The 26220-nt window shown below is 47.7% G+C and overlaps 1 protein-coding gene across 3 annotated transcripts in view; it reads left to right on the top strand.

Moving 5' to 3' along the window:
- DNAI1 (dynein axonemal intermediate chain 1) overlaps positions 1 to 26220 on the top strand; it is a 64280-nt gene that overhangs the window by 25663 nt on the left and 12397 nt on the right. The window contains exons 2-13 of one of the 3 annotated variants that reach the window (XM_010385784.2): positions 734 to 766; positions 2788 to 2886; positions 3083 to 3163; positions 6971 to 7097; positions 7691 to 7815; positions 8063 to 8182; positions 9189 to 9248; positions 10857 to 10991; positions 14776 to 14860; positions 18390 to 18507; positions 18812 to 18855; positions 24269 to 24516. In XM_010385784.2, the coding sequence (XP_010384086.1) occupies positions 734 to 766; positions 2788 to 2886; positions 3083 to 3163; positions 6971 to 7097; positions 7691 to 7815; positions 8063 to 8182; positions 9189 to 9248; positions 10857 to 10991; positions 14776 to 14860; positions 18390 to 18507; positions 18812 to 18855; positions 24269 to 24516 (1275 nt within the window). Of the gene's footprint in view, positions 1 to 733; positions 767 to 2787; positions 2887 to 3082; positions 3164 to 5659; positions 5667 to 6970; positions 7098 to 7690; positions 7816 to 8062; positions 8183 to 9188; positions 9249 to 10856; positions 10992 to 14775; positions 14861 to 18389; positions 18508 to 18811; positions 18856 to 24268; positions 24517 to 26220 lie in introns of all 3 variants that reach the window. The other 2 variants (XM_010385785.2, XM_010385786.2) reach the window with 2 other exon arrangements.

Genomic DNA, 26220 nt, shown 5'->3' with positions numbered 1-26220 from the left:
CTCATCTTTCTTTCTCCCACTGCTTAGGTTAGTGCCTGACACACAATTAGATGCGCCACTAATGTTTATCAAATTGATTTGAGCATGTTGCTCTTTGGAACATAAAATTTAAGCATGTTAGAACAGAAGGTTATCATGTCAAATCCTATGCATTTTACTGATAAGGAAACTGAAGATTATAGAGGAAAAGCACTTTTCCCAGGGTTATGATGACTAATGGGTTTTGATGGCATTCATTTATCTATTCAGTAAATATTTCGAACACCTACTATGTTCTGAGCAATGTTCTAGATGCTGGGGCTTTGTGCAGCAGTGTACAAAGCAAATAAAGTGTCTGCTCATGAAAAGCATATATTTATCCCCAAAAGTGTTTATGAATATAACCTGTTTTTGAAATACCTTTATTGCCTGGTACAGAGATGAACACTTAGAATATGCTTTAAAAATATCTGTTGAACTAGTTGCAAATAAGAAATTCCCAGTACTAAGTTACTTGGTTGTGCTCTTCACGGGTCAGTCCCACTGATACTAAAACCGGGTTGCCTCAGATATAGGACCTCTCTGGCTGGGCGAATAAGAGTATGTTGCCTCTGAGACTGTTTCTGAAACTTGGGAAGGTTCAACGTCCTTTGACTGTGGGATCTCTGGGCAGGAGCCTCCCTGAAATACTGTTTATGATATTTCTATGTCAATTTGCTTATGACTTACCTTCTGTTTTCTGTTCTTCATTTAGAGCATCAGCATAGGCAGAGGAACCAGGAAGAGAGTAAGTGCTGAGATTACCATGGTCTTTCAGCAAGATGCTAATAGTGTTTTTTTGGTTGAAAATATTATCTATATGTTTTTAGAAAATGCAAATGAACTAAAAGAAGAATGTTAAAATCACCCTTAAACCTACCATCCTATAATAACTTTAGTTAACATGTGATGTTAGGCCGGGCGCGGTGGCTCAAGCCTGTAATCCCAGCACTTTGGGAGGCCGAGACGGGCGGATCACGAGGTCAGGAGATCGAGACCATCCTGGCTAACACGGTGAAACCCCGTCTCTACTAAAAAAAATACAAAAATCTAGCCGGGCGAGGTGGCGGGCGCCTGTAGTCCCAGCTACTGTGGAGGCTGAGGCAGGAGAATGGCGTAAACCCGGGAGGCAGAGCTTGCAGTGAGCTGAGATCCAGCCACTGCACTCCAGCCCGGGCGACAGAGCGAGACTCCGTCTCAAAAAAAAAACAAAAAAAAAACAAAAAAAATCATGTGATGTTACATCCTCTCAGATATTTTTATGCATATATAAAATTACATGTATTTATTTATTGATTATTTTTCTTTGGAGGAATAAGAGAGATATATTTATTTTTAAGTGGAACCAAACTGTATATGTTATTTTATAACATGTTTTTCATATAAAATATTTAGAGTGCCTTCCATTGCTAATAAATATATTTTTATAGCATCATTTGAAATTACTGCATAATATTTTACCATATGTTCCTTAAGAGTGTACCATAATTTGTTCAACCATGCCTCATTGCTGGACATTTAAATGTTTCCTTTTTTGGCTGGGCGTGGTAGCTCATGCCTGTAATCCCAGCACTTTGGGAGGCCGAGGCAGGCGGATCACTTGAGGTCAGGAGTTCAAGACCAGCCTGGCCAACATGGTGAAACCCTGTCTCGACTAAAATACAAAAATTAGCTAGGCATGGTGGTGCATGCCTGTAGTCCCAGCTACTTGGGAGGCCAAGGCAAGAGAATTGCTTGAACCCAGGAGGTGGAGGTTATGGTGAGCCGAGATTGTCCCACTGCACTCCAGCTTGGGTGACACAGCAAGACTCCATCTCACATAAATAAATAAATAAAAATAAAAATAAAAATAAATGTTTCCTTTTTCACTGTTATTATCAATCTTCTAACAAACATCAGTGCACCTAAATCTTTGGGCATATTCCTTAATATAAATTCCTACATGTACGAATTTGGGTCAAAGAGTATAAGCAGTTATTAGGCTTTGATAAATATTTTCCAATTGATATTTAGAAAGGTTATACTAATTTGTGAGTGCTCATTTTCCCACAGCCTCATGAATGCTGGATATTACTTTTGGTTGTTTTACAGTTTGCCAGTTTTATAGTGAAAAAAATGCATGTTTTATTTTGTATAACTTTGATTGTTAGTGAGGGTGAACACTTAAAAAAATATGTCACGGGCCACTTTGGCAAGATGTTTAAGTGTCTGCCAGGGAAAGGCAAACCACACCCAGCCAAAAAAAGGAAACATTGATTGTTTTGCTCCAAGGGCCTAATGGGACTGTGAGGCTTGAAGTAACTAAGTACAGAGAGTACTGAGTAACCTTAAGGTGGCAGTTGGGAACATAAAATATAAATTAGAGTTGAAGTAACAGCTTGTCATCCTTTCTTGATGTCTAAACCACTTTGCATAAAGCCCTGCCTTTGGCTGTTGGTCCTAGACATTAGCTTCTGGGCTTTACAGAAGGCAGTAGGGAGGAACCAGTTCTTCTGGTCCCACTACTGGGGCCAAAGGCCTGCCACAACATTCTGAGTTCCAGCTAAGCCTGACCCCCAGGGCAAACGTGGCCAGGATCTTCCAGGCAATGAGAACTCTGGCCTGAGCAGTTCTTTTGGACTCTTTCATGAGTGGTATGTTGTACATTTTGTATTCTACGTACAAGGGGCATAGCTTGGCTTCTGCGAGTGTTTGTGAATGAAGGGGCTTCCTGCATGCTTGTCCAAGCAGAGCAGATACTCCCAAGCCTCATGTGAGGTTTTTGTCTAGGATGAAGATTCAGGGACTGAAGTGGGAGAAGGCACAGATGAATGGGCCCAATCCAAAGCCACAGTTAGACCCCCTGACCAGCTGGAGTTGACCGATGCGGTGAGTGAGTAGCCTCTTGTCCTTGCTCCTTGTACCTCTTCCAGTTTCAGAGATGTGTTCTTCCATAGTACATGATTAGGAGCTTGCCCAGAGCCTGGGTGTGAGACATCTGCTGATACTCTGGGGGATCCTCCTAAGCCTCAGATAGGGTTGGGGGGCCTTCATGTACGACTCTCTTGGTATTTCTCTCCCTCAGGAGTTAAAGGAGGAGTTCACTCGGATTTTGACAGCCAACAACCCACACGCACCCCAGAACATTGTCAGGTACAGCTTCAAAGTAAGTCATCCCCTCCTGGGCAGGGACATCTATACCCATCTCCTTGGAGTGACAGTGACTTGCTACATTGCAAAAGCCTCTCAGTAATTCTAGAGGAGAGCACTTTTAAACTGAGGTCCTTGGCTAGAATCCTGAGATTTCACATGGAGTTTTCTAGAAGTTTTTGAAATTTCTTTATGAATCTCCCTTGCAGTCTTGCTAATTGTGGTCTTAAGTGTCCTGCAGAGTCAGTCTTTTCAAGAATCTTGAAATGAATCATTTGGTTAGAAAAATGCTTTTCTGATATATGTAACACATTTTTTACTAACAAACTGTCGAGTCTTCAAAAGCTGAGTTTTCCTCTAGCCAGGCACCTGGATGGAGTACAATTTCCCTCTAGACAAAAGGAGCTGGTCTTCTCCCCTCCCCACCCCCAGACCCACTGGAGAAGCTCTAGCAGGCTCCAGTCTCAGCATTTCTTGACATCACAGCCAGACAGGCCCGTGACCTCATCAGGGCCCTCCTTTAGTACACATGGCGTGGGTGGGTAAGTTCTGACTTGGTAGACACATATTGGTATGCCTATATAGGGGACAATACTGTTTTCACTCATAGCAAGGTCAGCGCCTGTGGGCATGAACTAAAGAGAATTTCCAAGTACCTTTGCGCTGCAGTGGAAGGGGTGCATGTATTTCCTATTTCATTATTCTGAGACCCATTTGTTGCATGCTTACTGTGTGCCAGTGTCAGGTTCTATGTTAGGATTTTTTACATAGAATTTCTCATATAATCCTCCCATTTCTTTGGTATAAGGACTATTAATATTCTAATTTTATGAAAACTTAGATTAAATTAGATAAACAAATTACAAAAGTCACATAACCAGAATTCAAAGCAAGATTTCAACTAGTTTCTCTGACTCCAAAGCAACATTACACTGCTTCTTTAAAATAATTTAAAATATATATGTATAATATTTTGAAAATATAATAGAAACCTATGGTACAAATTTCAAAAGATTCAAAAAACAATGAAAACGCAGTCAAAATGAAACTTCCCTCTTTCCCCTGTCCTCTTTCCTGCAGACAAGCATAGTTTCTTTTTATGTTTTTTTGAAAATTTTATGGAGATTTAATTTACATACTATATAATTCACCCACTTAAAGTGTACAATTCAGTGGCTTTTAGTATATTTGCAGGTTGTACAATGACCACCACAATTTTAGAACATTTTCACTTCCCTCCAAAGAAACCCCAAACCACTTAGCTGTTCCCCTCAGTCTTCCATCCCTTCCAGCCCTTGGCAACCACTAAACTATTTTCTGTTTCTATAGATTTGCCTATTCTGGACATTTCATATAAGTGGAATTATACAGCATGTGGTCTTTTGTGACTGGCTCATCTCATTTAGCATGATGTTTTCAATTCATGTTGTAGCATGTATCGCTACTTCATTTCTTTTTATTGCCAAATAATATTCACTTGTATGAATATACTACATTCTATTTATCCATTCATCAGTTGATATTCATTTGAATTGTTTCTGTTTTTTGGCTATTGTGACTAATGCTGCTATGAACATTTGTGTGAGAGTGTTTGTGAAAGATTTCTTGAACATACTGCTTCTTATTTAAGATTGTGTAGTCAACCCCTACACAAATCCAGAAACGTTTCTTTCTTCTCTTTTTTTTTTTTTTGAGACGGAGTCTCACTCTGTCGCCCAGGCTGGAGTGCAGTGGTGGGATCTCACTGCAAGCTCCGCCTCACTGCAAGCTCCGCCTCCGGAGTTCACACCATTCTGCTGCCTCAGCCCCACCAGTAGCTGGGACTACAAGCGCCTGCCACCACGCCCGGCTAATTTTTTGTATTTTTAGTGGAGATGGGATTTCACTGTGTTAGCCAGGATGGTCTCGATCTCCTAACCTCGTGATCCACCCGCCTTAGCCTCCCAAAGTGCTGGGATTACAGGCATGAGCCACCGCGCCCCGCCCCAGAAACGTTTCTTGAAAGGTGCTACTGGTGAGTTTTGCGAATGGCTTCCCTTGGGCAGCCCGAAAAGGTCAGAGGGAAGCTGCCTTATCCTCCCTGATGTTATGCTGGAGCACAGTGCACTCTATGGGCTCCTGTCCTTCTGACATCTGAAAGAGGACCTCTGTAGGATTCAGCGTGCTGGCCATGGGAAGCACACTACAGGTAAAGGATTGGCATTGCCTTGTCAATTTCAACATACTCCTCTTGCTCCTCATTTGGGAGCCCAAGTCTCCTGGGAAAGCTCACTGTACCCAACCTTCCAACAGCCTCGCATGACTGGTGGCATCTTTCCACAGAGCTGGTTTCCATCTCATTAGTCCTGAAAGAGCTTTAGGTCCCCAAAGCTGCTACTTTCCTTTGATGTGGTGGAGTAGGGAGGCAGATGGTTCTGATCTAGGCATGCCTTCCCTCCTCTCACAGAAGCAATAGAATCTGGATTTCATTCCTAAACTGAAGAGGAAGATCCCAGTCAACTACTGGGGACAGGATGAAGGTGAAATCTCAAATAAAACTGTAAGGGTAATTTATTCCCTTGGGAATCTTCATCATGAAAATAGTTACTATTTTATTGAACATTAATATTGAGCATTTATTATGTGTCAGACACTAATAGTTTGTTTTTATTATTTTTAATACTTACAATTATCATGCAAATTAGATAGTATTAGCCTTCTTTTATAGATGAAGAACTTAGGGCTTAGAGTGGTTAAGCCCAAAGTCATGAAGATAATAAGAAGCAGGATAAAGATTCAAACCCAATTCTGCCTGCCTCCGAAGACCATGCTCTTAACCACCACACTGTCTCATTTTCCCATACATCTGAGTTACTGAAAGAGGAAGGGCTCTGTGGTGACTTTTAAATACAGAGCTTCCCAACTTGGGTGATGGCGATCCTTCCAGTCCTCCAGGGGCAGGGAGATCTGTGCAGCTGGACCCCATGAACTGGTTTCCTCTACTGTAAGTTTACCATAGTGTGCCATACAAACACAGTTTCTATATGGCTTGAAAAGGGTTTGCAGATCTGTTTTAAAAGAAGGAAGACATCTCCAGTCTCCAAGTCAATTTTAGTGGTTGCAAGGGTGCTGATCAATGAGGAGGCTATTTGAAGGAACCAGACTATAAGCTCTGTGAAATAAGGGATTGTGTCTACTTTTTCTCAGCTTTATATCCCAGGCACCTGGAAAATACTTGGCACATTGAAGCTGTTCAAAAATTATTTCAAGAATGGATGAACAAAATGACCTGGGCTGTAAGCCTAATCCTGCTTCTCATTTGCTGTGTGACCCGGACAAATGCCAACCCATATCTTTTCTGGAATTCCATGGTCCTCTTGCATGGAACGAGGGTATTGGGGTTGTCTCTGAGGATCTATCCAGGCTTAGAATCCACTAAGTACAGTAAGAGAGGGCTATGCCAGGTGTGTTTGATGACTATATCTGCCCATATGTGGTATGTGGTATGGCAAGTGAACTAGAAACCCTTGGCATGGAAGTAGGAGACAAGACATATAAGCCGATGATAGGCAAATCTGGAGCCACTTGAGGTTGGAAAGGCAAGGTATTTTAAAATAAATCCTTGATGATAACTTTAAAAAAGATTATATTTCATTTGCCTTCTCTTCCTTTTCTTCTTTAAACTGAAATGCAGTGAAAACTTCAGATTAACTGAGGATTTGGTGAGTTACATTTCCCTTTAACAAAGATGGACTGTCTTTGATCTTAGAGAATGAAAGCAGACTATATTTTGACTCCAGCTCTTTTAAGGACCCCCAGTCTGACTCAGCCCCTCTCTTCTTAGGAAGGCACATATAAGCCTATTGGCTTTGTGAACCAACTGGCAGTTCACTACACCCAGGTTGGGAACCTGATCCCCAAAGACTCAGATGAAGGACGGCGGCAGCATTATCGTGATGAGTTGGTGGCAGGTAGGACTCTGGGCCATCCTGAAGCTACAGCCCTGAGCCTGTTCCCCTTATTCTGGTCACTCTAGGGAGTATACCTCTAAGCCAGTACTTTGCAGAGCCTCTATTAACATAAAGTCCAGGCCGGGCACGGTAGTTCTTGCCTGTAATCTCAGCACTTTGGGAGGCGGGCGGATCATGAGGTTAGGAGATCAAGACCATCCTGGCTAACACAGTGAAACCCCGTTTCTACTAAAAATACAAAAAATTAGCCAGGCGTGGTGGCACGTGCCTATAGTCCCAGCTACTTGGGAGGCTGAAGCAGGGGAATTACTTGAACCTGGGAGGCAGAGGTTGCAGTGAGCCAAGATTGTGCCACCACTGCACTCCAGCCTGGGTGACACAGCAAGACTCCGTCTCAAAAAAAAAAAAAAAAAAAAAAAAAAAAAAAAAAAAAAGCCCAATAGCCGGCTGTCCTGAATAGGTCAGGGAGCCAACCCATGACACTCAGGCCAAGAATAACCCCAGGGACAGGTAGTGTCTGAAAAGCAGAAACCAAGAAGGCCCTCCCTGCCACGGATTGGGAGAGCAGGCTTAGACTTTGAACTCATTGGCAGTATCCTACCAAGGTTCTCAGGAGTCTGCCAAGGTGATTTCAGAAACAGAAAACCTCGAAGAAGATGAAGAGCCCAAGGAGTTAGAAACTGAGTCTGGCAGTCAAACAGATGTGCCTGCAGCTGGGGTACAGTATAATATCGCTCTGTGTCCCTCTTCTTCCAGCTCAAGTTGTGGATGGAGGCTTCATGGGTAACTTGGGAAAGGAGGAGGGAGACCAAAGGTGAGAAAAGAGGCTGCAGGTGCCAATGTGTCTGGCAGCATCACACTCTCCTACCTCTTTCCTATCGCAGAACAGGACTCGCCCCATCTCCCAGTTTTCTACCACCTCCTTCTCACAGCTGGGTCCTGATCCACTGGATCTTTATTTTCAGGCAGCTGAAAAAGTGACTGAAGAAGAATTGATGACTCCTAAGCAGCCCAAAGAGCGAAAGCTCACTAACCAGTTCAACTTCAGTGAGAGGGCCTCACAGACGTTCAACAACCCTCTCCGGGTAGAGCAATCCCCACCCTAGCCCCTTTGCAGCTCTTCACTGTGCCTGGCAAGGAAGAAGCAGGCCTGACCCTGGCCCTAGCAGACCTCAGCCTGGCAGGGGTGACCGGACAACAGATGCTACAGTTTATCTCCCCAGGGAGAGCTGAGAGCATGCATTCAGGTTTCTGTAAGCTATCCAGGCAGGAGTTTAGAGGGAGTAACATGGAGGCTAGAGCTCCCAAAACTCCACTGGGAGACTTCAACTGGATCTGGGCTTTGTAGAGGGGTAGAAATTAGGACTTGGGAGGGGAGGCCACAGTATGTTTATGGAACAGGAGGCCTAGGAGCCAGTTCAACTGAAGTTGATGATCTCTGTGATAGACCAGCTGGCAAAGGCCAGAAAGTTCCCTGACTCGTAAGAGAGGCTCCTGAGAACCAGGCTGAGGGAGCCTCTCAGGGTTTCAGGTGAGAGACTCACACATAAGGGCAGGTTCTACAGAAATGAATCTACAGATGGAGGGCGAGGTCTACAGGGTGAGTTTTTTGACAGTGCCTCGTCACCCTGTGTGGTCCCTATGCTGACATTTGGTAATCTGGGTGATACACAATGGGAAGGGGGCACATTCCCCTGATGGAGCCAGAGACCCTCGTATTAGAGAGGCCTTCTCAGGGCAAGGGGTGTTAGTCTGATGGCCTGCCAGGGGCTGACCTCTATGCCCTGGCCTGGCATCCTGCAGATCTGTTCATCCCCCACTTGGACTGTGCCTTGGTTAAAATGGGCACAGTCAGGCTTCCCTGCCCCTGCTTTCTGGCTTACACTTCTTCTGAAGGAGGCCAGAATGGATGCAATATGGGCTTTGAATGCATCATTCAGTTCTTCACCCAACCCCCTCTTTACTTGCCCAGCTCTGTGTCCCACACCTCCATCAGCCCCAACCAAAATGCTTCTCTCAAAGATATACTGTTAGAATAAGTGAGAAGGAGTTGAGGGCTTTCTGTGGGTCTCCTGTTGTCTTGTTCTTTAGGATCGAGAATGCCAGATGGAACCTCCTCCCAGGACAAACTTTTCAGCCACAGCCAATCAGGTAAGACCCTGGGCCAGCCTGAAACTCGTTACCACCCACCTCTATGTATCCTTTCCTCATTTAGCAGCAAAGGCAACATTGGGTCAAGGGCTCCTCTGGCAGTCTGCCCTCCTCATCTACCTGCCTCTCTGCTCACTGTCCTGAGCATCCAGGCTCTGAACACCAGGCACATGAGACAGTAGGTCCCTATCCAGTGAGCTGTGGGCCAGCCACATGACTCAAGGGCAAGGTTGTCCAAGCTGGAAATAGGCATGGCTTCTGGATGGAGCTTCTTCCATGGCCAGGGGAGAACATTTGTTTCCATGGACTCTCTGGAACCTGTGGCACGCTGTGACTCTGTGACTGACTCCAAAGTGTTAGCACTCTGACCCTGCAGTGTTCCTGCAGCCCCCCTCCTCCCCCTTCAAGTCCTCCTGGATGGCCACACTTATTTGAACAGGATATGGTGCCAGGAGACCTGATCTCAGACCTCACATTTTCTGTTCATACTTTAAGATCCTGAGCAAACCCTGTCACTTTTAATGCCTCAGTTTCTTTCTCTGTAAAGAGAGGATGACAAGCTGCCTCACAGAGTTGTTGGAGGGTCTGAATGAGATAACAAAGATTGGAGTACTTTGCAATGTGGAATAGGAGACTGTGGGGGAATTATTAAATATAAGGTTTGTTTATCTGACCTCCAGGTGGCAGTGACTGCCCAGCTCTAGGGAGCACACGGTGTTATCAGGGGCATTTGCCCAGCCCTAGATCCTTGCTGCTTCCTCTGCTACTATCCTTGGGTTTCTCTTCCTGTCAGATCCATTTAGCAAATGTTCCTTTACCTTTTGCTTACCTCCTTTTAATGCTGAGGTGTGGTCAGTGCCATAGACAGCTAGCCTGAGCCAGTATGTTTATGCCACGTCCAGGGGTAGGGGCGGGGAGATGAAGATATATACATAAAATATATATTTGAGACAAGGCCTTGCTCTGTCACCCAGGCTGGAGTGCAGTGGCACGGTCTTGGCTCACTGCAATTTCTGCCTCCTGGGCTCAAGCGATCCTCCCATCTCAGCCTCCTGAGTAGCTGGGACCACAGGTGCATGCCACCACACCTGGTATATTTTTGTATTTTTTGTAGAGATGGAGTTTTGCCATGTTTCCCAGGCTGGTCTTGAACTTCTGGGCTCAAGCAATCCACCTGCCTCAGCCTCCTAAAGTGCTGGCATTACAGGTGTAAGCCACTGTGCCTGGCCTATTTTTTTTTTAATGTTCTAGTTCAGAGTCTTTTAAATCACCAACAGAAATGGGAACTAGCGTGATGTTTGCCCATTTATTCTGCCTGCTGGGGGCTGCGTGCTAGAACAATGTTGATATGTAGCTGAAGACCCAGCCTCTGGGTTTCAGGGCATTTAAGCCCAGCCCAGAGATGTCCTTAGAACTCTTTCATTCTTGTTCCAGAGCTGATTGTTAGTAGGGAAGACAAGTATTGAATACATAATTCCAATGGGCCAAGTAGAAGATGCTTGTGACCAGGGTTAACATGACCAACTCCTTAAGTCTTGAAGGCTGAAAAGAGCTGTCTGGGTAAAGATTTCACCTTATAATGATCCTTCTCATCTCACCCTTGCCTAGTGGGAGATCTATGATGCCTACGTAGAGGAACTTGAGAAGCAGGAAAAGACCAAAGAGAAAGAGAAGGCAAAGACTCCGGTGGCTAAAAAGTCAGGGAAGATGGCCATGAGGAAGCTGACATCTATGGAGTCTCAGGTTTGGTGTTAGTTCCTACAGCTCTGCCACAGAATTTCTGAATGAGGCCTTGGCCTCTGGGTAGACAGAAGCCTGGCTGTCTGGGAGGGGTTCACAGATACTTAAATCAGGGGCTAATGTTGAGGTATAAATAGTTCTTCCCTTAGGGGAAGATGTGAGGAGAGCTACAACTGCCTCTAGCGTTCCATGCCTCCCTACAGTAAGACAGATCTGGAGGCTAGCAGTATTTCAGAATTATTGAGCTAGAGGGTAACAGAAGACATGATCCTTATTGAAAGCACTATATGCCTTCTGGAAGGGCTGGAGAGTCTGCTCAGGGTGGGGATGGGATGTGAGGATAAAGTACCACTTCCCTGGGCAAGGGCTTATAGGATTTGGGAAAGTGAGATGTTTTTTCACTTTCAGTACTTGGGTTTACTTGTGCCCTATACTGTAGGTGAATCTTCAGGGCCAGGAGCCAGATCAGAGATGATCATAGGTACCACCAATGCTAGGCCAATGGATTTGGCCACCCTGGGCTAGATTTTCCATGAAGAGCCATGTAGAAGTCATTATAAAGGTCACGGTTTGGGGGCTCACTATGGGTCTAGCCAGCATAGGTTTGGGGATCACCATGGGAGTCACAGTGATGAAACTATAGGGAGTCACTGAAGGGAGGGTCGCCACAGGGAGACGCTGAAGGGCCACATTTGTCCGTTTAACAGAGAGAAATCTGGATCAGGAACCAGAGTCCCATTGTGGATCAGGATGGGTTTGACTTGCAGTGGCATGGGAGGGACAATGTCCACAGGAATCTGGGGACTGGTTTCAGCACCTCGGAGAGTTCTCATGGCTGCTCTGGGGGAAGTGGTTCTGCTCCACTCCAGAATTGAAGCTGGACCAGTTAAAGGAAGTGCTGCTTCCTATGCCTGAGGTGTGTCCACTCTTGCTTAATTCCGTTTCATTATCCTGATCATGTCACATTTTAGGGGAAGTTTGAGGGTCCCCTGCCTTGGCTTTATAGGAACTGTCCCAATGCTGTTTTATTCAATCACTGACCACTGACCAAGCACCTAGTGATCACGGCCGTGCTGGGTACTGGAACTCTGAGGTGAAAGATGGAGCCCCTGCCCTGCTACTCTGTGCAGACCCTTGGCTTCCTCTGATCCATTCTCTAGAGGTTAGAGGCTTCACAGGGGCCACGGGCCTAGGTCAGGGTTGACATGAAGATCCATCGGGGTTATGAGGTCTGTGCTGGGACCCATGGTTGCAGAAACCTCAACTATAATCACCAGGACCTAGAAACCAGAAGAAAAGTCCCTGTGGCTGAGACTAGAATCTGACCTGTGTTCTAAGCCTTGCCAGAGTTGGTATCTAACATCCTCAGGGATGAGGGACCATTCCTCTCCATCACACTGGACTCTTCCAGCTTAGCTGACTTGGAAGACTATGGTACAAGCAGATTCCAGCCCTCTGGACCAAGTCCACATGGGAGGCAGGACACCCTCCCCAGCCCCACCCAGTGAATGCCTTGGTGTGCACCCTCTCCCCAAGGCAATAATTAGAAATCCCAAGTACTGGGCCAGGCTGTCTGTGCAACACAGTGGGAGAGGCAGTCACCTTCCCCATTGCCCAGGCCCAGTGCTTGAGAAGAATGACACCGCTTCCTCGAAGAACGGGGTCTGATTATGTGGGTAGAAAACTCAAATGTGCTGGAGGGGAGAAAAGATAAAAACTTCATGATATCCTATAGGAAGGGCCTCCTTGGTGGACCTCAGCTCTCTGTCTTATTAATGATTTGGGTGAATTCACAGAAATCAATGCACATTTGTCTGATCCGAATGATTAGGTAGGAAAGGAGGAAAGAGCTCACAGGCTGCAAGTTCAGTCAGAACCAATAAAGATATGTGACTGCTCCAGTAGTATAGTATCTGGGACAAGGGAGGTGACAGCCCACAACACTCTCCTCAGAACACAACTGGAAACCTGCATCTCCCAGGGCCAGGAGAGGAGTGGTCAGGCTGGGGAGACACTGGCTGGCTGTGTGGGTCTGAGAGCATGGACCCTGGAGCCTACAGACCTGGATTTATATCCTGGCTTTGCCATTTTTTAGCTCAGTTTTTCTGAAACCTCAGTTTCTTCATCTGTAAAGATGCCCTAATGATACTTACTTGGCAAGATTTTCATGAGAACCCAAGATAATACAAGGGCAGCCCCTAATATAACACTTTTGTGCTACTGATCAATAAATGGCAGTTATTGTTATTGATATGCCATGTCATAACTGATGGAGCTGGGAGGAGTCACCCAAGGAAGTGCTGACTTGAGGGCATGTGGCTGTGTCCTCCTACCTCAAAGGAGCTATCACCAAGCATCCAATTCCTTGTGGCCAGAGGACAGAGTTGGGTCCCATAGGTAGAAGATGCAGGGGGGTAGTATCAGCTAACTGGCTATCTGGCCACAGAAAACACTGCCTGACCTGGGGAGAGTCACACTTGCCAGGAAGCTGCTAAGGAGAGAGGATTCCTACTCTGGGTCAGAGAATAGAGAGCATAGCTGGAACCAGGTGAACTCTGAGGTCCGTGACTGCAAGACTCCAATTAATGTCCTCCTTGGTCAGTTTTCTAAGATAAACTTGGAGTCTCTTTCAGGCGTGGCAAAAGGTCCTCAAAGGTCAGTTCCCCAGAATTGACCTCATAACCCTCCGCTGCACTACTCTGCATGTTTCCTCTGACACCATCACCACTGGGAGCTGGGTTAAACACTAACATGTATTATCACATTTCACCATCACAATGATCTGATGAGGCAGATGCCACCATCTGCCCCCACTTACCATGAGGACTCTAAGACTCAGAAAAGCTAAGTAACTTGCCAGAGGTTGCCACCGAGTTCTAATTTTGGTGGGGTGGGATAGGAGTGCAGGTCTGTGTGGCTCTAGAACCCATCCTTTTAACCGCTACCTGACACTGCTGTTTCTGAGACATCGAATCCTTGGGAGCCATGGGCCTGGCCCCCTGGCCCCACCTGGGAGGGCTGCCCATTCAGCTGGCTCACTCCTGCCACCTGCCCTAAACCCTCTGCGCCTTTCCTGTCAGTCCCAAACTCTTTGCTCTTCTGTCAGCCTGCCAAGCACCTCTTCTTGGGGATTTAAGGAATTTCATACAATGGCAAGCTTCCTTTTGGTTCAAGATGAGTCCCGTTTTCCTGAAGTTAAGCTTCCTGCTTTCTCATTGGTCTGGGTTATGGGGAGGGTCTGGAATTAGGAGTCTCAGTTCTGCCTTGTACTCCATGTATATAAGCATGTCTCTCCCCTCTTTGGGCCTTGGTGCCTTCCTCAGCCTTTGAGTAAGGGCTAAAACCAGATGATTTCTGAGGCCTTTAATGGGAGTCTGTCACTCTCTGAGCTGGTAAAACTTTTCTGTCTCCACCAAAGAAGGCTCCAACCTGCCCTTGTCTGCTTTCTGCTGCAGACCCTTCCTGGGCTCTCTTCAATGCCCTGTCTTGTGCTCAGAGATAGGCCTTCTCGAAAACAAGTCCAGAATGAAAGCATGAAGCAGGTTCTACCCAGGGGCCAAGTATATCAGCTCAGACCCTTTGTGCCACTTGTGAGGTAGGAGTTCCTAGAAGAGGGTAGTGGCATGAGCTGAGTCTTGAGATATGCAGAGAAACCTTTACAGAGCTATCTGGGGTGAGTAATGTCAGAGAGGCACTGCTGAATCAATTACAAGTGTGACATGGCTCAGGACATATGACCTTGCCAAGTGCTGGTTTATGAGGACCTGAAGTTTCTGTATCCCCACAGACTGATGATATCATCAAAGTGTCCCAAGCTGCTAAGATCGTGGAGCGGATGGTCAATCAGAATACATACGATGACGTTGCTCAAGGTAAGAAGTTGAAGTTCTGGCAACCACTATTATTGTCTGTATTAAAAAATTCTCGTAAAAGCTTGGGTTATTTGGGTGTCTCGTGCTAGGTCCTATAGGTGCAAGCAGAGAAAAAATAATCCCTCTGTCCTCTGGATGTCACTGGGAAGACAAGATTTATATGGATTAACCATGACTGATGGCATTAGAAACAATGTGCATACTGATGAGATCTGGAAATGGTGCAGCAAAGAATACCTGCACATTGATCCAATCTCATCTTCCTGATAACCCTGGGAGGCAGGCAAAGCAGAGACTTGCCCATACTCTACACATGAGGAAGCTAAGGCTAAAGTCACCTGACTAGTGAGCGGCAGAGAGGGCCCAAATAGGGGTCTCGAGCTTCCTCATTCTATGCTCTGTCCTCTACTCAGTGCACCTTGGGAATGCTATAAATGCCAGAATGTATGGGGTAGACAGAAACCACTCTGGGGATCCTCACGTAGGGGAGAAGGAAAATGAGGGATGAGTGTGAGTAGTTATGGAAGGCTTTAGAGAGGGCTTAGCTAGATGCCAAGGGAGAAGCAGAGTGTGAGAGAGAAGATAGCTACAGGGAGGATGTTCTGGACAGGGGTGGCATGAGCAGTGTCTTGACAGTGAAACCGAATAGGAATGCACTCTGGGGACAAGGGGCAGCAGGCTCCCTGACCCAAACAGGGGCTTCATTGAAAAGAGGTGAGAGTTCAGGCAGAAGAGGTTGTTAGAGCCCATTTATGAAGGGCCTTGAATATCATGCAAGGAATATGACCTATCTCTGCAGACAGTTCAGAGAACTGAAACTTTCTAGGCAGGAACATAGCGCGATGAGAGCAAGGCTGGAAGAAAATGTGATTGGGTAGAATGTAGGGCAGAGGTGAAGGTGAGGCTCAAGTGTGGGGTGGAATGGGCCTTACCATACCTGACCTAACCTGTGTCTTAAGGGATGGAGAAAAGGGAACAGTTATAATTGTGAGAAACAAGCTCCAGCATTCACTGGGAGTAGCCTGTGTGTCAGGCATTGTGCTATGCAATTTACATGTTATTATTTTGTTTGTTCCTGACAGCCACACTGTGAGGTGAATACCATCATTATCTCCATTTTATAGATGAGAAACTCAGGCTGGGATGTTGCCATTTTTTCAAAGTCACAGCTAATGTGAGGTGTGAGTGGCAGCATCAGAACTCGAACACAAGCCCCTTGGATCCACCACCTAAGCACTTTGCCACTAGGCTGCAAAGCCACTGAGCTGGAAGAGGCATTTTAAGTAAACACCCTCAATAGATCTATCCTGGTGATTAATGAGTGATGAGGTGAAGAAAGAGACTGATTCAGAAATGCTTAAATCCTGGGGGCCTGGGAAATTCTGGTGTCTTTGACAGTGTCAGGGAAATGGAATCCTTCCCATGGCATGAACAGCACATTCCCAAGTGGCTTGTATTTCCCTAAGAGGTTGTGCATTTATTTGGAGCAGCTGCCTTCCCAGAGTTGGCAGCTCCTCGATGCTGGCTGGTCTCCTTTGCTGACAGCCTAGGGCTCTTCTTGGTGACTTGATGCTCATTGCTCACCCATGGGACACAGAAACCAGGGCTGCCAAAACCAGCAGCCTAAACAAGCCCCCTCGTTATCATTCAGGCTGGAAAACGACCTTGAGTGCTTTTCAAAGCTGTCAAAGAACACAGCAGCTGTGAATGAGTTTGTCACTCACACAGCGTGGCTTCCTGAAACCCAGCCTCTGCAAGTGGCCCACCAAAGGGCTGCAAACCTGATTAATATCCATGGAGAAATTGGCCTTGGTGAACCACTTTCGTTTATAAGAACACAGTCACATAAAAATGCATTGAACTTTGATTTTTTTAATTGCATACTCTTTTCCCTTTGGAAAAGTGTAATCATGAAGGAGACATGAAAATAGAGAAGTGTTACCAATTAATCTCTGCTCTGAATTCAAGTATTTTCAAAGATAACCCAAGCTGGGGAATCTCTGATGTAATCAAAGCTCACGCCTCTCAGACCACTTGAATCTTTTTTGTTCTGAGACATTTTTGAGGTTTGAGTGAAGTCCCACAACCTCAAGGTATGGGTACTATAGGAGATGTCAGGGTAATGCCTGGGCATGTTCTTGGCTTCACTGAATGACAGGATTCATTTTCTAATTGGTCACCCTTTGTCAAAAGAAGATCAAGAACTACTTCACTTCTGTTAATGGATTTCACTGCATTCTTTAAACAGTTGTTGGTTGTCTGTTTTGTGGCTGGCCCTGTGCTAGGCACTGGAAACCCAGAGAATATATATGTATCCTGCTCTCCAGGATCTGTCTGGTGGGGGAGAACAGGCAAAAAGGATAAACAGAGGCAATTTAGTGTGACAGATGTTTCAGTAGAGGAGAGGCAGGGCTGGAATAGAGGAAGAAATTAACTCTGCTCAAAAGAAAATGAAGGCCTCACAGATGAGGAGGAGTTTGATCTGGATCTGGAGTGAGTAGGAGTTTGCCAGGAAGAACAGGACATCTTAGACATGGAAAACTATGTAGAAAAACACAAAACAGGAGACAACTGGACTCATTGGCATGATTTGATATGGAGGGGACATGGACAGCTGACTAGAAATAACGTGGAAGTGCCAGCCAGGAGCCTTGGTCTGATCTCCTCTGCAAGGGGAGCCACTGAGGGGGTTTCAGTGGAGTGAGGAAAGGGGTGTGGTGAGGTGCCTTGTTTGTACTCACTCTGATTGTTCTGTGAAACAAGGGTTGGAGGAGGAGTTACTGGAGGTAGGAGACCAGTTAGAGGGATGTTGTCATAATACACGGGATGGATGTTGGGGCCTGAACCTGTGTAGGGACTATGGGTTTGGAGAGAAGCGAACGAATTAAAAAGATAGAAGAAAAATATGAGAAATTATGGAAACAGATCAGTCAAGGATTACTCATTTCTTGTTTAGACAAGTGGGAGGATGGGGCATCTAACTTAAAGAAAGTGGGAGGCCAAGACAATTTTGTGGGCAGGAGATGAAGCTGAGTTCAGAGAACCCATGGGGCATCTAGGCAGCTTCATTATAGGGAGGCTTGGCTGTGGATATGAAAATGGGCTGCACTTTAGAGATTTAGGAGGCAGAATTAATAGAACTATTAATCAGCCCCTGGCAGCTGAACCCTTGAAATTTGGCTGCTTCAAACGGAGCCTCCTGAAGTGCTAGGGAAACACATGGGAACAAGGGCTGCGAACCCGGGATTTTATCCATGTAGACATGGCCGGTGTAATGTACCTCCAACAACGACAGTAACAATAGCTAACACAAAGAGCTTACTATGTGCCAGGCATTTTTCTAAATTCTTTGCATATATTAACTCAATTAATATATCCTCACAACAACTCTGAGATAGGTAGTATTATTATTCCCACTCTAAAACAGAGGCTCATTGTTTTGCCCAAGGAGGTACAGACAGTAAGTGGTGGACCTGGGTTTGCCATAAAGCGGCAGTCCCAGGGCCGACTCTGCCTGTGTGTGTTTAAGATTTTAAGTACTATGAGGATGCGGCTGATGAATACCGGGACCAGGTGGGTACCCTGCTGCCGCTCTGGAAGTTCCAAAATGACAAAGCCAAGCGCCTGTCCGTCACCGCCCTCTGCTGGTAAGTATAGGCATTGCAGCAAACCCAGAGCCCCTGAGTGCCCTCTACATCCCAATCCCCAGTACCCCCTTCTGCACTTAACCACCTTGAGTATGGCATGTGACAGTATGGAAAAATATGGAACTTGGATTCTTATGGGATCGCAGGACCACCCGCAGGACTCTCAGGTGTTGAGGTCCTAAGCTGGAGAATAGATGTCTGTAGTATAGTTAGGTACCAGTGCCCACAGGAAGGCCCTTGTCCACAGGAGGGCCATGTTCATTTCCTATGCCAATGGATTTTTTTTTTTTTTTTTTTTTTGCAGGAATCCAAGGTACAGGGATCTGTTTGCAGTGGGACATGGCTCTTGTAAGTGATCCAGCTATTCATTTATTTGCTCATGTAAACAGCAAACACTAAGTACCTACTCTGTACAGAGCTCTTTGCCAGTTGTAAGAAATACAAAGACAACTGCCCGCAGGGGGCTCACAGTCTAATGGGGAAGACCCACAATCCTACTGGCAATTAGTGCTGGATGAAGGAATATTCTAAGCTGAATGTGCCAATGGAGCCTTGAAGGAGTTATGCTGGTGAAGAAAGAGGGGAGAACACTTCTGGCAGAGGGACCTGCATATGCAAAGGCTTGGAGGCATGACAAATATGGCAGAATATGAAGCTGCTGAGGGGGGCCAGGGTCAGCCCTCAAAGGGCCCGGTAAGCCATTCCAAAAAGCTTGGACCTTCTCCTGAGGGGAAGCCACTGAAGGAATTCAAGGACAGGGACATGACCAGTGCAGGGAGGAATTGCAGGCATGGTAGGCCTGAGACTGGAGGCAGGAAACCAGTCAGGAGACTGATACAGGTATCCAAAGGAGAGATGGCAGGACTTCAACTACACGGTAGAGTGGGGATGGAGGCCCCCCTTCCTGCCTTCTCAGGCCTTCCTGATTGGGTGGGTGGGAGCATGGGGGATGGGATCCCCTGAACCTTGGGAGCCCACTGCTATCCAGAGTGTGCCCACCCCTGCCAGTTACCCACCTGAGGCAGGAAGGCAGCACAGTGGAAACTGTGTTCAGGTGATTTGCTTTCCCTTCATGTTACTTGGTCCCAGAAGAAGCCCCTAGTGCTGTGCTGGCCTGGACATTCCCCCTTCCCAACGGGAGAGGGCCCTACACTTCGCAGTAGTCTCGGCTCCCCAGTGCTAACAGCTTGTTCTCTGGCTGGGAGGATCAGCTTCTGCAAACACAAAAACCTTTCCATTCTCCAAGCTGCTGCTGGCTGGCAGGCATACAAGCTCCCAGTCACTGCCCCTCAGACTGCCTGTCCGCCCATTCTTTGACCAGGGTGGGGAGGGGGAGGGGGTGTTTGTCATTCCTCTCAGGGAGGAGACCTTGGAGCTGCTCCCAGTCTTGTGGTCTGGGCCGCCTTTGAGGATGCCCTAAATGCCTGCTTTGTGTCCCCACTCCTGAGGGTGGGCTGCTGCCAAGTGGGAAGTGCCCTCCCCCTCTGGCAGGGAACTAGCACATTCCTCCCCCTCTGCTGCAGCTACTGGGCCTGGAACAGGGCCTGGGGGTTGGGTTGGGCAGGCCCTCCCAGGAGTGGGTGTGGACCCCCTGTGAGGCTGCTCTCAGCCCAGGCTCTCTGCTCAGGACTGAGGCAGGGGTGTCGGGGTTGCTCCCCAGAAGGTAGGAGGAGAAACTGCTTCAGTTTTCACCCCATTCTTCCCCGACCCAGGTTCAGAAGCAGGCTCAGCTGGTTGGGGTCATGTGGAGGCTGTCGTGGGTGCTGGGGTCTGGGCAGCCTTGGGCAGGAGCAGTAGAGTAGGTCACCTCCCACCAGCAGATGACCTCGAGCCTGACAAGCCCAGCAATGTCCTTTGGGCAGGTACTTACCTGAGAATGGTCTTTCCTTGATCCTGTTAGCTACATCCACGTGCCTGAGTGGTACCCATCGTCAGCTACAGTCCTGGGGGTGGGGGTGTCACTTTCCAGTGACACCTGGGGCCAGAAGCCTCTCTGAGCCTTGGTTTCTTCATTGGTGACATGGAAAGGCTGAAAACCTGCCAGGCTGCCATTCCAGGGCTATTGTGAGGTACGCTTGAGAGAGAAGAAGTAAACATGCTGCAAGCGGAGGAACCACCTACACATAAAGGACAATCATTGCTGATTTGTCTGTCATTCTTTCCCCTAGCTTTCCTGCAGTACCTCAGGGGGCCTAAGCAGAGAAGAGGGGTGTGGAGACAGAGGGGAGTCTCCTAGGGAGCAGGGCCCAGTGGCAGCGGCAGTGGTATTTGCTTTTGCTGTCACTGGCTCGGGGGTTGTTGGCCAGCTTTCAGATGAGCATCTATTCTCCAGAGCCTTGCATATCTCGGAACCACCTGCAGAGGCCTGAATAGAGCCAGGCTGGGCTGAGACTCGGGAAGGCCCCTGCATCCATCCTGAGCTTACTTCTGGGAGTCCCATGCTCTTGAGTGCCTCCATGGGAGAAAGAGGGCAAAGCTAGGGCAGACAGAAGGCACCCTAGCTGCTGGATGAGGTCACTATGAGGAGCAGCTGGTCTCCCCAGCATCCATCACACTGTCTTTGGAAGCTCTGATTTTGCCTCATGAGGACAAACACTGGAGTGAGAATTTGGGTTTGATGTTGGATTTGACTCTGGTGAGCTGAGTCTAGACCTCATAAACCTCCTTTTTATGGTATTCCCAGACATTTATTCTGTGACTCAGCCAAATAAAATTTTGGCAGGGGTAGGTATACACCTTAGGAAGGACTGGGGCCGGTCCCTCATTTCTGGCTGGGACAAGCCAGGTTGGTTGGAGCCAGCCAGGAACAAGCAGGTAGAGAAAAGGGAATCTGGGCGATTTCCTGCAACAGCACAGAAACATCCCCACGTGCTTCCCCACTATAGCTGCTGGGTAGCAGGTAGTGAGCACAATAGGCTGCTTAAAGGGCAAAGATTGGGATCCCCCCTAGGGCCAGGCTCCATGTTCCCAGCAGAGTGGAGAAAGAGGCTGTCAGTTGGTATAAAGCAGGTGGAGGAAGGTTAGAAGGTAAAGGAACTAGCCCAGGAAGATGGCCTTAGGACTGCTGGGATGCAATGATGTCAGCTGGCTGTACTGAAGCGGTCCTTTCCAGCCCATTAGCCAATTCATAGCAGGGAAACAGGGACTTCTCATGGTCTGCCAGGCATGGATGGTGGAACAGATCAGGATGCTCTGTGTGGTCCTGAGGCTTTCACACAGGAGATGGGGCAAGAAGCTTCCCAGAGAGCCACGCATTGGAAGAGCAGGGGAGCCAGCTGTCCCCCAGCCCTGCCTCTCTCTGGGGACAGCACCCTCAAAAGGGACCAATGTCAGGCTCTGAGTCCCAGCTCTAAATCCCTTCCCACTCTGTCCCACCACATCCTGGCCTGTCCCTGGGCCTGCCCAGGCCAGAGATACACTTTTAGGGATTTAAATCTTTCCTGATCATTTATTTGTCAGCTTCACTAATTAAGCAGTGTTAATTTCATTTACCGAAAATGGAAATTCATCCACCTCATTTCTCCTCATTCATCCTCCACACACAAAATCCATCACTCCTCGGCTGCAGGCTGCGTAAAATTTACAGGACTAATTATGTTGTCAGGTCTCTTTGTAAATACAGTCCGTAAAGGCCACTGTGCTTGCTGGGTTGTAATGCAAGGGCATTCCTGTTGTTAGTTTAATTACTGGTTAGTTATTTAGGTTCTCAAATGTTTGCCTCATTTTCCCTAAATCAAATTAAATGTCCCGCTTGATGTATTCTGTCTCTAAGGTCTTGCTCTTATTTCCACACTGTTTAAATATTACTTCTAATTGAAAGAGAGTGCCTGGAAAAGCCCAGCTGCTCGAGAGGCTGAGCCCAGCTTGGCACCATGGCCTCTGGGCCATGCTTGAGGTTTTGAATCCTGTAGCAACTGATACCCTTCTTTAGAGCAGTGTTGGGCTGGTCCCCTGCCTTTGGAAACTGTGGAAGTCCTAACACAAGGGGCGTTTTTGTTCCTGGAGTCGATGGTGGCAAGGCTGAGGTATGGGAAATGGAGAGAGGGTTTCATTATTGTCATCAGAAGGGCGGAGGAGCATTGCATCCATCCAGCTGACTTCTAGAGGGACAGCTTCCAAACCATCCCAGAAAAAAAAGTACCATCTATGGGAGTCTCTCTCTCTGATTCCTAAAAGTAGATTTGGGTCAATTTTCCCTAAATGTCTACTATATAAGTTTCCTGTTGCTGCTGGAATAAACTACCATGAATTTAATGGCTTAAAATAACACAAAATTATCATATAGTTCTGGAGATCAGAAGTCCAAAATAGGTTTCACAGAACCAAAACCAGGTGGTAACAGGGCTGCATTCCCTCTTGAGGCTCCAGGGGAGCAGCCCTTTCCCTGCCCTTTCCAATTTCTACAGGCTGCCCACATTCCATGGCTTGTGGCCCCCTTCCAGCAAGCAATCGAATCATTCTGACATCTGCTTCTATGGTTACATCTCCTTCCCTGACTCTCCTGCCTCCCTCTTTCCCTTATAAGAACCCTTGTGATTACACTGAGTCTACCCAGATAATCCAGGATAATCTCCTCCATCTCAAGGTCTTTTACCTAATCAAATCTGCAGAATCCCTTTTGTCATGAAAAGTGACATATTTACAGGCTCAGGGGATTAGGATATGGACGTCTTTGCAGGGGGGCCTTATTCTGCCTACCACACGCCCCCTCCAAGTGCCTCTTGCATGACTTAATAAGGGAGTCATTAAATAGCTGCTGTCTTGGAGCCAGTCCTAGGCTAGACTCATTTAGGACAGCACAGTAAGAGAGGAAGCCTGCTGTCAGTGGCTGGCCTGGTATCTTTGTCTCTGTAGCTTGGCATCTACTTCCTCCTGTCCACTGACCTGGCCTGATGCCCCTACATGCCCTCTGCCTTAGCAGAGTGCCCCCAGGTAGGGGACTGCACTAGCCTTCCACCTCTCCAGCTCCGGCTCCCCTGAGCTTGGTGAGGAGGCTGGGAGGACCGAGCTGGTGGCAGGAGGGTTGGGACTATATTCATGACTACATATCAGGATGAGCGCCAAGTACACAGAAAATGAAAGAAAGAGTGGGAGGCACTCCCTTGACATGGGGCTGGTGGGGAGAAGGGCTTCTGCTGAGTGGTCCATTGTTGATCGCCAAAAGTTGTGCCCAGGCCAAGTAGGCCTGTGGAAGCCTGACTGGCTGGCCTGGGACTTCTGGATTTGGGGACCATGCCTAGATTTAGGGCTCAGGCTGAACCTGGGACTGTGGGGATATGCTCATAGGTGGCTAGTTTGGGACTCACTGTAGACAATTCCATGTTAGTTCAAGTTAGCCTGTACTTGACTGGGGGGAGGGGTACATGGGCATTATCGAGGCATCTGTGGAAAGCTGCCTGCCCTGGGCTGGGCATCCAAACCTCCCCTGAGGGTGTTGCTCCTTCCCAAGGTCACACACCTTCTTCACTTAGCAGCTCTTTGAGCCAGCATCCCCCTTTCCTGCACCTCGGGGAGAATTAGGAGAATAAACCTGGTCTCCTTGATTGGTTGTTGGATCCTTCCATGATCTCTGAGAAGGGAAAGGTCACATCTCATAATTCCACTTCACAGATGGAAAAGACGAAGCCCAGAGAGGAATCCCACACTCTGACAGATGCAGAGCAGAGCAGGGCTTGCCCATCTAGTGGGGTAGGGGTGAGGAGGCTTCCCCAGGCAGGGCAGTTGGATCCTCCAACCTCAGCCACCCATCTTCCCTGGGTAGATGACTTCATGAAGCAGAGCCGGGGCATGCTGCTGCTCTACAGCATGAAGAACCCCAGCTTCCCTGAGTACATGTTCAGCAGCGACAGCGGCATCATGTGTCTTGACATCCACATGGACCACCCCTACCTGGTGGCAGTGGGCCACTATGACGGCAACGTGGCCATTTACAACCTCAAGAAGCCCCACTCCCAGCCCTCCTTCCGCAGCTCAGCCAAGTCTGGCAAGCACTCGGACCCTGTGTGGCAGGTCAGCCTGGAACCAGGATGGGAGGGGTGGGGATGGGAGCAGCATGTGGGCCTGAGGCCACTGGAGGAGGGAGGGAGCCTGGGGAGGAGAGGACCACAGGCAAGAGATGAGGATGGTAGGTACCATCAGGCCAGGATCTGGGTGTCAGAAAAGGCAGAAAAGGGCAGAAGGTGAAAATCAGGCGGCAAGAGGGTCTCCAGTGAGAGCTGGGGTCTGCTGCCCCAGAGCTCCCCTCAGGAGGGCCCCATCTGTTTGCCGAGGATCTCTTGGATGTGGTGATCAGTAACTCAGAAGACATAGCTGGAAGCCTCCAGGGCCTGACAGGCTCCAGCTGAGTACAGTGGGCCCTTGGACAATGTGGGAATGAGGGATACTGAAACCCACACAGTCAAAAATCTGTGTATAACTTTGGAGTCTTCAAAAACGTAACTACTAATAGCTTACTTTTGACCAGAAGCCTTACTGACAACAGTCAAATGACACATATGTTGTGTGTTATGTATATTTTATATACTGTATCCTTACAATTGGGCAAGTAGAGAAAAGAAAATATGTTATTAGGAAAATCATAAGGAAGAAAAAAATATTTATTGTTCATTAAATGTAAGTGGATCATCACAAAGGTCTTCTTCCTCATCATCTTCACACTGAGGAGGCTGAAGAGGAGAAGGAAGAGGAGGGGTTGGTCTTGCTGTCTCAGGGATGGCAGGGGCAGAAGAAAACCTGTGTCTATAGTTGAACCCATGTAGTTCAAAGTCACGTTGGTCAAGGGTCAATGTATGTTAAAGACCAGGTCCTTGTCTACAAGCTTCCTCAACTCCCCACAGGGCCTTTCCTCTGCCATCTGGGCTAGATTTGGGGAAACTCCCAGGCAGGGGTGGCTGCTGCTGGTTGCCTGCCCTTGGGTGGGACTGTAAGGCCTGGTAGGCAGGTCTGCCCCTGAGCCTCTCTGTAGCACCCCCTCTTCTCCAGACATGCCTAGAGTGGTAGGTGGGGCCTCTGCAGAAGTCTGACACCAGCCTGGAACCATTACCTGGACATTGGGGCTGGATTTCACCCTGACTGTGTTTCCCATCATATTCCATGGGGAGTAGATTTCAGTTTCACTCTCAGAGGGTCTCTTAGCTGTGGCGTTGCAGGCCCTTCTTTATTGTGTCCCAAAGGTCCCCTTCCTTCAAAGGCTGTGTACTCTTTTTCCATGGGCAGGTCTGGGAGGACCTAAGGATGAATTTCTGCCTCAAGTTGCTCAAGGTCGCTGGGCTCATCAGGCAGCACTGGGACTCTGTCTTCTCTTCTTTCGATTCCCTCCTGCCCTGAGAGTCTGCAGGCAAGCTCTGCACTCCTGCCTCTTATGGCCCTGAGCTCCCTGAGACATGTGGACACCTTCCCCAGCACTGACAGGCCTGAGCAGAGGGAGGACTGCCCAGGCACAGGGGCAATGGTGCCCTCTCAGCTTTATCCTTTATCCAGAGCCGGGGGCAGAGGGTGGGAGGGAGGCATCTCCTCCTGCCATACACCCTCCCCAGCTACTGTCCAACAAAGCAGAGACCAGAGGTTGCAGCCTCAGGAGTTTTCTCCACCAAAAAGTCCACCTCCCAATTCATCACCAGGCCTTCCAGACACATGTAGGTCTCTAGACTGGGGGAGGATCTCTGTAGAAACTTTAAAACTCATGGAGAGGGGAAAAGGCCTGTCTTGACCATA

Source organism: Rhinopithecus roxellana, chromosome 16, assembly GCF_007565055.1.
Source record: "Rhinopithecus roxellana isolate Shanxi Qingling chromosome 16, ASM756505v1, whole genome shotgun sequence".
Lineage (NCBI taxonomy): Eukaryota > Metazoa > Chordata > Mammalia > Primates > Cercopithecidae > Rhinopithecus > Rhinopithecus roxellana.
Note: the sequence above shows the minus strand (reverse complement) of the source record. Positions and strands in the feature narration are given on the sequence as shown.